The sequence below is a fragment of the Rhea americana genome, unplaced genomic scaffold (assembly GCF_003343005.1).
Source record: "Rhea americana isolate MKP2758 unplaced genomic scaffold, rheAme1 scaffold_67, whole genome shotgun sequence".
Lineage (NCBI taxonomy): Eukaryota > Metazoa > Chordata > Aves > Rheiformes > Rheidae > Rhea > Rhea americana.
In genome coordinates, this window is record NW_028186834.1 from 4,222,570 (window position 1) to 4,236,259 (window position 13,690).

At 38.9% G+C, this 13,690-nt stretch overlaps 1 protein-coding gene across 3 annotated transcripts; it reads left to right on the forward strand.

Annotated features, from left to right (window-relative positions):
- Positions 1-118: 118 nt before the first annotated feature.
- Positions 119-13,556, forward strand: INSIG2 (insulin induced gene 2). 3 transcript variants are annotated; one of them, XM_085320923.1, is made up of 6 exons: positions 119-191; positions 3,896-4,220; positions 7,358-7,482; positions 9,458-9,624; positions 10,062-10,161; positions 10,634-13,556. In XM_085320923.1, exons 2-6 carry the CDS (start codon positions 3,977-3,979, stop codon positions 10,673-10,675), a joined length of 678 nt encoding a protein of 225 aa, XP_085177049.1. In that variant the 5' UTR covers positions 119-191; positions 3,896-3,976; the 3' UTR covers positions 10,676-13,556. The 3 variants fall into 3 exon arrangements, with proteins under 3 accessions (XP_085177049.1, XP_085177048.1, XP_085177050.1); XM_085320922.1 differs by having other exon boundaries at positions 129-197; XM_085320924.1 differs by lacking the exon at positions 119-191 and having other exon boundaries at positions 3,973-4,060.
- The last annotated feature ends 134 nt before the right edge of the window (positions 13,557-13,690 follow it).

Here is a 13,690-nt window from a genome sequence, read left to right on the forward strand (position 1 = left end):
GAGCGGGCCGCGGCGAGCGGCGCGGGGCCGGGGCCGGGGCGGGGAGCCGCGGCGGGGCCTGGCGGGGCCTCCCGCCGGGGTCTGCTCGAATAAACCTTCCCCCCCCCACACACACACTCCGCTTCCACTTCTTCCTAACGCGTGTGCACCACGCGAGAAGCTAAATGCGGTGGACCGCACACAGCAGAGAGGTCCCGGTGAACGCAGGGAGCGTCTGCGGGAGGGGTCGAGGCGCGGAGGAGGCGGTGAAGCGGCGGCGGGCCGGCGTGGCAGCCCCGCGCCTCGGCGCGCCAGGCCTCGCCGCCGGCGCTGCGGGCATTGCCTGGCCGTGGTGCGGTTACACGAGCAGTGTGTCACGCGGGAGGGAAAGCGAAGTGGAGACTCTGTGAAAGTGCCGCACCTGTGGCTTTTTCTATGTCCTTGCGGCTTTGAATATTCATTCTCAAGAGATGAGGGCTCAGSAGTAACGATGGTTCAAAGCACGGACTGTTCCCGTCCAAATAGAAACCCAAAATAAAACATAAGGGGTAAAAGGGGAGACGGTCTGTTACCGATTTGCAGGCACTCTCGCCTCCCAGTCCAGAACAAGGAGCTGATACCTTCTTTAGAAATCTTAACTTCCAKCTTCGTTACAGGAGGCAACACTAAATACCTTTGATGCGCAAGCAGTTACCTAAGGCATCCTAAGGCTGTCCTAAGAATCTTTATATTAGTTTTGCTCAGCTGTTGCCTTGTTGTGTTCCTCAATTTCTGTTCTTAACATACCAAATGGTTTCTGAGCCAATCAGCAGAGAAAATCAGGAAACTCTAATAAAGCAAACAGTAGCCATATGTCTGTGACAGGAGACCAGGACAGAAACCACTGCATCATACTACTAATTTAAGATCTGGCATTACTTATTACAAACACATTCACTCATGTATACACACTAAGCATCCTTGTTCTGGAAAGGCTGTTTACCTAGTAGTAAAGATCTGTAGCTGGTATCTGCAGTGACTCGAATGACTTGCAGCTGCAGTAAGCGATTTCCTAGAATAGAAAAGTCCTGTTATATTTTGATTTTCATAATTAAGTGTCATATATATTTGCTGACTAACATTAAACAAATGAAAAGTTGAGTAAATGCAGTTTTTATACACTGAAACTGGTTTATGCCAGAATAAACTTGTACTTTTAATTGATAACCACCATTTCTAGGCAAAGAAGATGCTTAAGATCTTGTCTGTGTTTATGGCAGTAAAACATCTTACGTAGTGCCGCATGAGACAGTTGAGAATTCTTAATTAAGTTGGAAATCGTTGTAATTAACAAGCCTCTCCTCCTTGTAATTCTTCTGGAGGAGATACCAAGAGATGGTCTAAAATGGGGAAATAATGGCTGCAGGGAAGTTTATTAATAGATTTCCTCAAAGRTTGGGACTTGGGCTCATCTTGTTGAATATTTTAATTGATGACTTGGGTGCACAAAGTAGAATTGTAGACATGTTTGCTGATCGCCCAAAGTTGAGAACCCTTCTCAAGGCCAAAGTAACTGAGATACCCTATGGAAAAATTGAATGACGTTGGGCACTGGAATAATACATGTGGGATAAAACTCAACATGCAAGGTTGAGGACTGGAACCAAGGAGCRAGGAATTCACTAGGAGGAAAGAAGAAAGGCTTGAATGTAGTAATGGATCACAGGATGTGAGCAACCACTTTATGACAGTGAAAAAAAAGCAAATGTCATCCCGGGGTGCAGCAGAAGAGCTCATTTAAATGGAGATACAAAAATATGAATTTCTTTGTACAAGGTCATGAGAACTGAACCTGGAGTTGTGTACGTCAGCTCTGGTTATGAATACTCAAAAAAAAAATGTCATTCAGACTTCAGGAAGCACCAGGAACTGTTAGGATGATAAACTAAATGGAAAGTCAAATTAAGAATGCAGCTGGTTTTCCTAGGAAAACGAAGGCTAAGAAGCAGTATAACTGCTGTCTGTGGCAGTGTTAATGAGAGAAAAGAACTGTTTAAACTGATGAAGTTGAAAGTGCTGGATGATGCAAATGATGATTTCTGAGCGTTAGGTCAGTGATGTTTTAGAACAGCCTACCAGTAGAAGCAGTGAGGGCTAGACTTAGTGTTTAAAAACTCCTGTTAAGTCCAGTATTGCTGTAAAGTTCATTTACGATCATGATGTACGGTCTCTGATGCTGTATATTTAAAAGACTTTCCCTGTAAGTTTTTAGTGTCTCTGTCATCAACTAGTGAGCAAAACCCCAAAGGACAGGGCAATTCTCAGCTGAAATTGTAATTTATTTGTAATTCCGTCCTTTCTTTGCTGGAGGCTAAATATATTATCCAAGATCTGCCACCACGCCCTCCTGAGAAAGGGGAAAAAAAATCTGGAGCATCTCCATCTTGCTTGAGGGAAATCTGTTGCATTCCCAGCATCAGGTCTACTGCAGACATCTCAGTGTTCAGGGTGAGTCAGGAAGCTGGCTAAGAAGCCAAACACCACAATTGCCCTCCAGATGTGTTCATAATTGCAAATAATGCTCCGAAGCAACCAGATAGAAAAGATCCTGTATTCTCTGGAGGATTTTGCTGCCTCCCCAAACTGCCAGTGAGAAGTTGTGTATGGTAACAGTTTTTGCTTTTGTTTTGCCTCTTGGGACTTTTTCTGCTGTAGGGATTTCTGAGTGACCATTGATGGAAGAGGCTGCAGAGTGGCAACATGTCTTCTGGGCAGTTAACGGTAGCTAGCCTGGATGTATTTAACTTTGCTTTTGGCATTTCTTTTGCATATGCTGCAGGAGTACTGATTCATTCGTACTGCCATTACGCCTTCGGAGAGCTTCCACTAGATCTACTAAAGTCTGAGCCAAAGGGGGAAGTAATGCGCTATTGYGGCTCCCCTTTCCTCTGTGTGGCTATAAGTAAGAGTTAACAAAAGCCCCTACCAGTTGGCAGTTTCARATTTAAAAACAATGTCCTTTTTTTCTTCAAAGTTCCAGGTGACTAAGCTGTCGATCAAAATTGTTGTTATACATGAATGTGACACTGAATCCATGTATAACAAGACTTCTGATTGACAGRATTTTTATTTTTTTAAGTGGTTGAGGTGGGATCTCTGCCATTCATAGAGTGCCTGCAAAGTTACTCATGCAGGAAGGTATCAGGTACATGGGTACRTGGAGCTCCTTTTTCCCTTTGCGTTCGGATTTTTATACTTGATTAAAATCATAGTTTGTAATAATGTGGGATAATTTTCACAGAATGTACGTTACTTTGGTAAGCATTTCTCTGCGTTGAGACTATTTCTCTGCTTTGCATAATTATTTGCTCATATCTGGGATTACAAAAATTGATGAGCAATGAGACTGTTGAAATTCTGATTCCACCCTGAAAAATATTTCTCAAATTTCACTTTCCAGTGAGAAATGTTTTCTGGCTTCTCTTGAAGAAGAAAGATTTCTGAATCTCTGTGGCTGCCTTGAAACTAAAGGCTGTTTACTTGCTTCTGAATTACGTAATCTCTTGTTGTTGCCTTAAGGAGAGGATAAAATCAACATTTATTACTACTGTGAAACAAGCCTTTCTTCCTTCTGATATCAGTTTTATTTCTTCTTCTGTATAGTTTCAAATTCCAAGCTCTCCAATGTCACTTGTTTCCTCCGTCTCTGTTTTCTAGTAAACCTCTAGTAAACCTATTTTTTCATGGAAGGCATTTCTGTGACTATGGTTGGTTCTGGTGAAATTTTTATTTCTTTAGGGCTAACTGTATCTTCTGAAAATTCCAAAGAAAATATCCGTAATTTTTATCCATAATCCGATCTTCAATTTATTTAAAAGAAATGTACTTAATGTTTCTTACATCTGCATTATTTCAGCTTTGTTTTATTATTTTTCAGGGTTTGGGTATCTCCTAATTGAAGAGAGTCAAAATACTGATTACAAGTGAATCCTGGATGTCTCTGAGAACATAAGAAGTCATGGCAGAAAATGATGCAATGCCAACCTTACCAAAAAAGTGTGGTCCATACATTTCATCAGTAACCAGTCATGGCATGAATTTGGTAATTCGTGGAATAGTGCTGTTTTTTATTGGCGTATTCCTTGCATTAGTATTAAACTTGCTTCAGATCCAGAGAAATGTTACTCTCTTCCCTCCTGATGTGATCACAAGCATCTTCTCCTCAGCTTGGTGGGTACCACCTTGCTGTGGCACAGCATCAGGTAAGTTCAATCATGTAAGTATGCCTGGTGTGGAGATGAAAGCGTCGAAAGGTAGTTATGAAAAGCTTTATATAAAATGCACAGAAGACATAAATTCCTCTTCCAGCAACACTACCCTTTCCTAGGTATTATGTCCCTTTCTCATCTCTCCATGTAGACACAAATATGCATGYGCATGTCCAAACATTTTTGTTCTGCTAGCTTGTTATTATGTAGTGGTGTTATCATAGCCTAGCCTTTGCTTTTTCTTCTGGATTAGAGTACAGGTTTAACAACTCTTAAGCAGTGGTGCCACTTGTGACCTTGATGCTAGATTATGGGAGTGTGCTATTGAAAATAGCCTGGATGCGTTGGATTGTGCAGTACACAGTACCCTGTGTTTGTGTGAGTGAACCATGTTGAGCAATGCTCCATTTCGTAGTTCAGCTTTCTGTTTGTTCCTCAGTCCGGTCTGAGGTTTAGCCGTAGTTCTGCAAAGAACAGAGACTTGACTGTATCTCAAGGAGTTAAGGCCCAATATGCAGTTTGCAGTTGTAGAAAGCATGTTACAGAACAGAGCACCTCAATTAAATCCATGCCTCAAGTTGGATGATGTGAATGTGCTCCATTTCTCCTGTGACCTTGTAGGGAGTTGAGGATTGTGTGTGTGATTTTACATGAGATGTCTGCTGTAGGTGATAAGAAATATATTTTTCCCCCTTTCTTCATCTTTTAATRTCAAGAGGGCTCTTCTGTGTTAAAATTCTGATGGAATTAGGCTTTGTGCATGGCTCTGAAGATCACCAACCGCATGAGTCAATTTTACATTTTACTAAGGGAGTTTTCCTAGCAGCTAATACTGGAGGATTCTGCTTTAGTGAACCTTTATAGTAAAGGCAGCATCTTCCTGGAGATCAGTTTTAATATGGTTGAGAACACCTACTTTTGTGGGTGTTAGAGTCATTCAACTAGGTTTGGTTTGACATCACTGTCTTGGTGATGGTAACATTTAAGCTTATTTTTTTCAAATCATCTACTTTCTTTTAGATACCTTGTTGAAATATTACACCACTGATACCTTAGAGCAGCTTGATTTGAAAGGAAATCCTCTAAATACCTCTCTGAAATGGTCAGTTTTATACTGTGGAAATGCATTTGGCATTTATGGTCACAGTTACGTAGCTACTTCGTCTGCTAGTTGCTCTTAGTCCTCTTTCAGTTCTCTTGCTGAGATTGGGGATTATTCATTGATTGTATCCAGCATTTGCTGTATTTTTTACMCTTAAATTGGTTGTCTTGACAAGCAATCTGGCAAAGGTTTGATCTTTATATAAAAGTTTGATTTGAACACTATCATATTTGTGACAGGGCTTGGTTAACAGCTTTTCTTTATAATTCTGTTTAGGAATGATTTTGGTGTTCCGATTCTTAGAGAGCGTCTGTAGTTATTACTAGGAAAATAGTTGTTGTTATGAAGGTGAAACTTATAATGTGAGAAGGGTAACCTACTTAAAAAGAGATTTAAGGACCAATAATACTTTTGCTATTCTGTTAAAACCATATTCACACACTGTTTTAATGGTACCACTTGCTACTTCCTTTTCATAGTTTCTCTGGGTGTTGAAGTGACAGAATCTCAACTTGCATCAGCAACACTTAAAGTTTGCATAATAAAGTCAGGTTACACCTTATGCTTTCTCTTTGAGAACRTTTGATAACATTATGTCTGCAACTGTGTATTGTGAAATCATAAGATTAGGCTTTGTCACCATCTCAGAAGAGCCTTTGGGGTCTTTCTGGTTCTGCTGGGCTGATAATTTTGATGGAATGAGTGAATATTTTTTGTAAAACGTAGTGAGTCACCTGCGAAGTATTTGCACTACTCTCCACCTGACCTAAAGATATTAAGTTGTCTTTCTGCAGTAGGAATGACACCTGTTGAGCAGTTTGAGTTATTTCTTTTCCCTTACCAGTCTTTCCCCTCTTCCTTCCTTCTCCCCTCAGCTAACATGCATACAAGGAACGTCTCTGGCTAAATGTTGATAATTCACGGATTGTTTTACCATACATGCTTGCACAGCCTCCCTGCAACTAGCATGAGCATTTCTCTGAGGTGTGGTTTGTTGTTATGAACAGAATAAGGTRTTTTACATATTTGTAATCAGTGTCAGTCGAGGTAGCTTTCTGAGAAGACCTTTCGTTTGTCAGTCATATTAGTCATCAGTTTGGCCCAGTGCCTTTGGCAAGAAAATTGCTCAAACATTTTTTTCCCCTCCTGCTTTACTGATGTTTTATTTTCCTAAATCCTGGAGATCAGGTTCCTCTCYGGCAGAATAAAAAGTGTTTGCCATAACATCCCCCAACAGCATGCCAAACTGAGGGTATTGGAGCCCATGCTGAATACTCAATCTCTGCTTTACTCCTACAGCACCAGTTTAACACCGAGCAACCTTTTATCCCTCAGCTGTGTTGGTAACAGTCATCTTAGCTGCAACTACAGTATAGAATACATTTATCAAGAAATGTTCAAAGTGCATAATACTTCCCTGGGGTTGAAAGTCCTATTTGCTTTTCTTATTCAACAGCTTCTGTGGCCTCTTGGCTTACCTTCTTTTGTGTGAGTCTTTACAGTAGCAGTGAAGGAAAGAAAAGCATTATCCAAATGAAAACTGCTTGCAACAGAAGACAAAAAATACTGACATTATAAATCACACTGCCCTTTTTGTAGTGTTTTTGTTTTGTAATTAGCTTAACATTTATGTTTAAGACATGAGATTTTCAAAAGTGCCAACTTGCAACCTATTACTGCTCTTTTTGAACTAAATTGTGAGACTGTAAATTCTGTTGAGCAGAACTATTTGATCCTCCACCCTTAGTTCAAATTATCTCAGTTTTGGTAATTCTGTCAGGTCACTGCTGCTGTGATTGAAGATGCTGCTGAACAATTTTACAGTACTTATTTGTAATAACAAAAAATTTTAATAACAAAATTGTGTTCAGAATTCCTGTTCTATTACAATGTGTATTTTCTATGGTTATATTTATGCTTACAATAMCTGTTTTGCTAGTTATAATTATTGTCAAAATCTAGTCTTCATTCTAGCTAAATGTTGCCAGTTCTTTAACTTTTGGGGCTTTTTTCTTTCATGTTTCCACAGCTGCGATTGGGTTATTGTACCCATGCATGGACAGACATCTGGGAGAACCACATAAATTTAAGAGAGAATGGTCCAGTGTAATGCGATGTGTAGCAGTCTTTGTGGGTATAAATCATGCCAGTGCTGTATCCTATATTCTAAAGAAATTGTCAGTAACAAATACGTTTCCGATAAAACAAAGCCTACATACTTGCTCTTAATGCAGTGTTGTTAAGAATACAATGTGCAGCATTTTTGCACAAAATATGTGTTAGTGTTAAATGATAGTAGCAATACTGAAGGTAATAAGTATCACACCAGTTGGTTCTGAAAAATCTTTTAATTAGAAACATCTCAGTATTGGTATTTTCCTTTAAGTTTTTATTTGTTTTGATTAATTAAAACAACTGTGGGGAAATATTTACATGTTATATATTACAAAAAAGTGCTTTAATACATTTCAAAAGTCAGTGTTCATTTGACACTGTAGATACAGGTTGAAGCCGTCTTGAGATGGTCAGGGGAACATATGTGCTTTGCAAAGAATGCAGAAAGTGAGGAGCAGCTATTACTCAGGACTACCCAACGCATYTTACAAGGCTAGTAAGTGTTGTTACCCCATGCTACAAATCGAGGCCTTGATGCTGAGAGAGTAGTTACCTTTCCTGTGGTCATTCAGTAAGAGAATTAGAAGTCAGTCAGTATGTTATAGTACATGATCTTTCTCTTAAAGAGTGTACATGTTTATGTACATCCTTGCACAACTGTGTTTGAAACCAGCATTCCTTCTCTCTTAAGCAGCTAATAGTCCTCGAGGCATGCCGGGTTGCAGGGAGTTTCCCATGTGGGCTGACACATCTCACTGGCACCCTTGTGAGCTTCAGTGGTTGTGTCTTCAGATAGGGCTTCCTCTGTTAGGCAAAGCCAGTATCTGTCTGTGAAAACTGAGTTCTGATGAACTGATTAAAAATACTCAGTATCTCTAGAAGTCTCATTGCCTTTAATAGCAGTTCCAAAGCAGCTAGCAGAAAATTTGTGGAGAGAGCACTAAGAAATCCCTGATTGTATGCTGCTGAATCTCCTTGTTTCTAGCTGAAGAAAAATAGCTGAAGAAAAATTCCTTCAGTGAAAGATGTGAGAGCTGACTGAATTTTCATTGGCATGGCTTGGACTTTGGGTTTCTTTGTTAGTTTTTATTTTTGTTCCTACAAGAAATGACACCCAGTATGGCCAGAGGAGCTAGAGCTGTCAAGGTTCAGAGTCCTCCTCACTGTCTCTGACAAGCCTTGCTCTCTCCTTGTCATTAGCCTGGTCCTGTGGTGCTCACCAACTTGGACCATAGCTGTTCTGTAAGCTGTGCTTTTATGTTGTCATCCCACAAATCAACTTTCAGGCTTACGATACTTTACAGCCACCTTTTTAATAACATGCTTTGTAATGGAGTTGTGAGGATGAGTTAGTATTTCTACWGCATTTTGAAGAGAGAAGCACTACAAAGATGTCTGGAATGACTTCACAGTTTTACCTCTGAGCTGATAGAGCTGATTACAATGTTGATTTATATGAGTTCACAGTAACATTATTTACACTTTGTTTTATAGAAAATGTTAAAATTATTAATGTTTTGCTGAATGTAAACTGGCATGTAGATTAAAAAAAGACATAATAGGAAGTCAAGTACGTTATTTAACTTCAACAAGTATCTTATTTCAGTAGATCCCTGGAGTTTGGAACAGTTTAATGCTAGATTTAAGATTTCATGCTTAGTGTAATAAGGGAGCGGGTGAGGATGTAATGTCCTTTTTTCTGAATAGCAAAATGTGCATTGTATGTCTGTCGAAAACTCTTGTATTCTGTTCAATAGGTGTATAGTCTGTGCTCTTGTACAGTGCTAAGACTCTGTAAACATGAAATAAAATCTTAAGTCTTTAGTTTCCCGTTACACTCATAATGCTTAAAAGGCCTAGCCCCTTATACGTGATAGTTGTATTAATTATATAGTGTTGTATTTTTTTTATGGGAGGACATGCTATCTTATGCCAAAATAACGATAGAGTGAAGAAATCGCTGCTTTTTACCCATATTTKATATTTCCAAGCTTATCCTTAACAAGCAACACAGAAAGTGGACTTTGCCAATAATATCCAGTTGTCTCTCACATTAGCAGCCCTATCAATTGGGCTGTGGTGGACATTTGATAGATCACGAAGTGGCTTTGGTCTTGGAATAGGAATTGCTTTCCTGGCTACACTGGTGTCACAGCTTCTGGTCTACAATGGAGTTTATCAGTAAGTATTTACTCCTTCAAGGTTAAATGACGTTCTCTTGAAACTATAACGTAAATTCAGAGTAATCAAAAGGATAGAATCTGATGTGATTTTTCAAAGTTGCCAGTGCTTAATTTTGAGTTTAAAATAAATTGGACTATTGATGRAAGATTTTATGTGTTTGTAATAGTGAGACTTTCAGCTGGAATTTATTTACTTCAATAAATTGCTGCCTTACTAACATCATAACATGCTTTTTGTAATTTAATAAATGTGATTAGAATCAATAGGAAGCCTCCTTTGTTATTTACTCTTAAGTATTTAAATGTCTATAATATGTGGCTTTTTTTAATTCAGATGTCCTCGTACTTAAATTTACGAATTTTTCCCCTGCGGTTGGAGTACTCTGTTTTATGTATTACACAAGGTTGAGCTCAAGAATACATGGTCTTTTCCAGATACACATCTCCAGATTTCCTTTATGTTCGTTCCTGGCTGCCRTGTATATTTTTTGCTGGTGGAATAACTATGGGCAATATTGGCAGGCAACTGGCAATGGTAAGTTGGGAAAGGGGAGTTGACTGCCTTCTAGTAAAAGTTTTAATCTGCATGTCATTCCTTCTTATATATACCAACTAGTTGACTTGTGGATGTGGAGCAAGATGAAGTCCAGATTCAGTGCTTGTTGATCTAGTCAGTGAACCATCAGTACCGCTAATCAGAGCACAGCCTGTCACTTCGCTCTGTTTGTACACTTCTAATTGCTTTCAGTCCTTTCAAAACCAAGAGCTAAATAAGAATTCCACGTTTGGGGAGAAGTCAGGGTAACCCCGAAGTCTGTACTGCAGTTTCTGCTGCTTAGGGAGACAGAAATTGGAGCCAATGTTGAGTGCACAGAGCTAATCTGGGCAAAGTGCAAACRAAGCTATTTTATCACTCACTTTGTAGATAATTCCTCTTCATAGTGGTCTTTCTTACTAGTTTTGTAAATTATCAATATTAAGTATTTTTGTCTGCTTCTGTTTTTCAGTATGAATGCAAAGTCATTGCAGAGAAGTCTCACGAGGACTGAGGAGAAACAACGTGCACCTTCTAAACAGGAAAACATCTGACAAATGACTGTTGGAAGAGCATAAGGAACACTTGACTGAAATTGCCAAAATGCAATTTTTTCCCCCTTGAATAGTATTCTTTACTGCAATCTGTGATTGCTGCTTCTATAGGAACCTTCGTGTCTGATTTTTGATTACTGTGAAGTTACACTAGTATGCAATACATTTGACAATATTGGTTTGATTATAGGATTGTTTTTTTCCAAAGCTAAACTGAGTTTACCATAAATTCTTGTCTGTCCGTAATGTTGCAGTGCCAAACTGACCTTTGCACTACATTTCTGTAGCTGAACCTTCTGCTTCACTTTATCTTGAAAATTTTGAAGAATTTGTTCTTAATAGTTCAGTGAAAGACAGGGAATTCAAATTTAGGAATGAAAATCTTTCGTTGATGATAGTTAGTAATATCCTTATTAAATTCATGGATTACAGTGAGCCTTGATGCAGTAAGTAACTGACTTCTGCCTATTAACATGCTGTATTACTCTTTTTGATCACRTCGTAGGTAAAGAAACTTAATACGGATTGTATGGGTGATTGCCATACCGTTTCTTTTGTCTGTGTTGTGTGGCCAGTATCGCGTATCACAGAACCCAGAAATGGAAACTTCGCTGAGGCTGGAAATGCTTTGTGATTTTTTTTCCCCTAGAACACCCAGTATGCACAGCTTGGATATTGATTTATGTGGACCATCATCAGATGTGGACAGATTCTGAAACTGCTTGCTGTGTTGAGTAATAGGATATAATTCAGGTCATTCTTCTACAGTCCCTTAAGCCAACTTGTGTTGGCCCCTTCTTTAAACAGAAAAAAAACCCATCCTCTGGGAGTTGTTATTATGAAACTTTTTTTCTGCTAAACTAAACCGATGACTACCATTTACTGACATAAACCTTCCTTTTACCAATGTAAATTTTGATAGCTGTTGTGTACACGTGCTCTGTTCACAGGGATTGGCAGAAGTCTGGATGCTGTATTTTAGGTACTGATGTAGCTTTTATTGCTGTGGCCATGGTCCAGGCACTCTTCATTGCRTTTCTCATGGCAACTTTCTGCAGTGGATAAATACTGTTATCCCTATTTTACAGGTGCCTGTGCACAGGAAGTCTGGTAAGACAGAGCTGAAGAAGGCTGTGTGCTTATCAATTCCCTTTCTGAGAATAAGGATTTTAAAGTTTGACCCATATTTGCAGGTGTAAATGGATTTACCTCTGTTGGCTTTGCAGCTTGCTTTTAAGATCATAAGACAAAAGACCTTGTGCAAGAAGGCAGAAAGCAGACTTGAAGAAGACTCTGCAAACCTGTGCCAGCAGTGAATTTGGGGTGGAATTGTCTCCGTTTTCCCCCTTCTGTCTCTGTGTTGATGTTGTTTTAATGTATTCTTTTGTCTCGAATTACTGGGTTTTTTTAAATCTTCCATGAAAGGTTTATAAGACATGTTACAGTCACCTAGGGAGACTGGAGTTGGTCCAAAGAACAAATAGATGTTTAGATAAGTTTTTATTAATAAATGTGTGTATGTATTGTATACAAAGCTTGAAATAGAGARCTCTTTTTCAGTCTTACATGCATATCTCTAAGTCTGAGAAGTATGCAGTGGAGGGCTTCCAAAAGCATGTAGCAAAAATGATAGTTGCAAATCATTTGCTGGAGAAGCTTAAAAGTAACAAATAAGCGTATGATGTACAAAGAACTTGATTCTGCAACTCCACAGAATTTCACAGGCTTTTTACAGTTTCATGACAATTCARCAAGAAAGCACTTATAGATGCACTTTCCTTTAAACTGAGGTAGACCATGCTTCCGTAGATCCCTGAGTAGAGGTTTTTGGTTTTTTTAATCAAACCACRTGGCAATAAAGGGTTTTATTAATGAAACCAACAAACCATCAGGGCTTGAGCTTAGAGTGAGATTCCATACACGCGTTCTGGCATTGCACGTGGGAAGCCGCTGGGTCCCTTTCCTCCCAGTATTTGCCCTGATCTGCCTGCTTCACTGAAGTGAATGGTTTCAGCTTGTTCGGCAGCGTAGCGAGGCCCTCTTGAATTATCCCGGCATGAATGGCAGAAAACATGTAGATGTCGATGTTGCGTATGCTAATTGTAGGGGTTAATGTGGTACCTCTGTAGCAGTGTGCTGACTTGGGAAACATTTAATTTCATTGTGACCAATAAGTTTATACAACTGGAGATGAGTAGGTTTTATTATTCACTTGGTGGCAGAACTCCTTTAACCTGCCTGTCTAAATATTTACACAGAACAAAACTTACTTATATTCAAATGTGCAGTATATGAGAAGTGGTTATTGTGCATTTGTGGCACCAACTTTACAACACTTGTGCACTTGCATTCATGTAGACCTGATTAGACTGTGCTGTCAACTAATGTCTTAAATTTCATTTTTGAAATTTTGAGCAGATTGTGCAAAGGCAGCAATCATCCAAAAAACACTTGGGTGGAGTCCTTTATAATATACTTTTTATTTTTTTATTCTTCTTTGACTAAAGTTGATGCAAGACTGAGCTCTTGGATGCCATATTTTTTCAACCTGCAATGTATTTTTATGGCTGGTATGTTCAAACACTGAAAAAGGTTCATGATGAGAATGCTGACACAGCCTTAACTATAGTGGTGTGAACATGCTGCTACTGTAAAGTGTGTAATTATAATAGTAGACTGTCTTCAAAATACTGTTCAGTAGAGAATGAATAAGTATATTTTAGATACAACTTTATAAGCACTCTAACCTCTTCACTAATTAAGCATTGTAAGGTCTATGCTGTTTAAACTTGCAAATTGCTGTTAAAAGCAAAATGTGCATTAAATACAATTACAACCTTGTTTGATAGGTTTCTTTTTTTTAAGAAATGATACTGATTTTTAAAATACACTGACTGCCTTCTATCAACAATCTCTTAATAATTTTGACCATTGAGCTGGCATATTGGTTGCACAAAACACTTGTCTAGAAATAG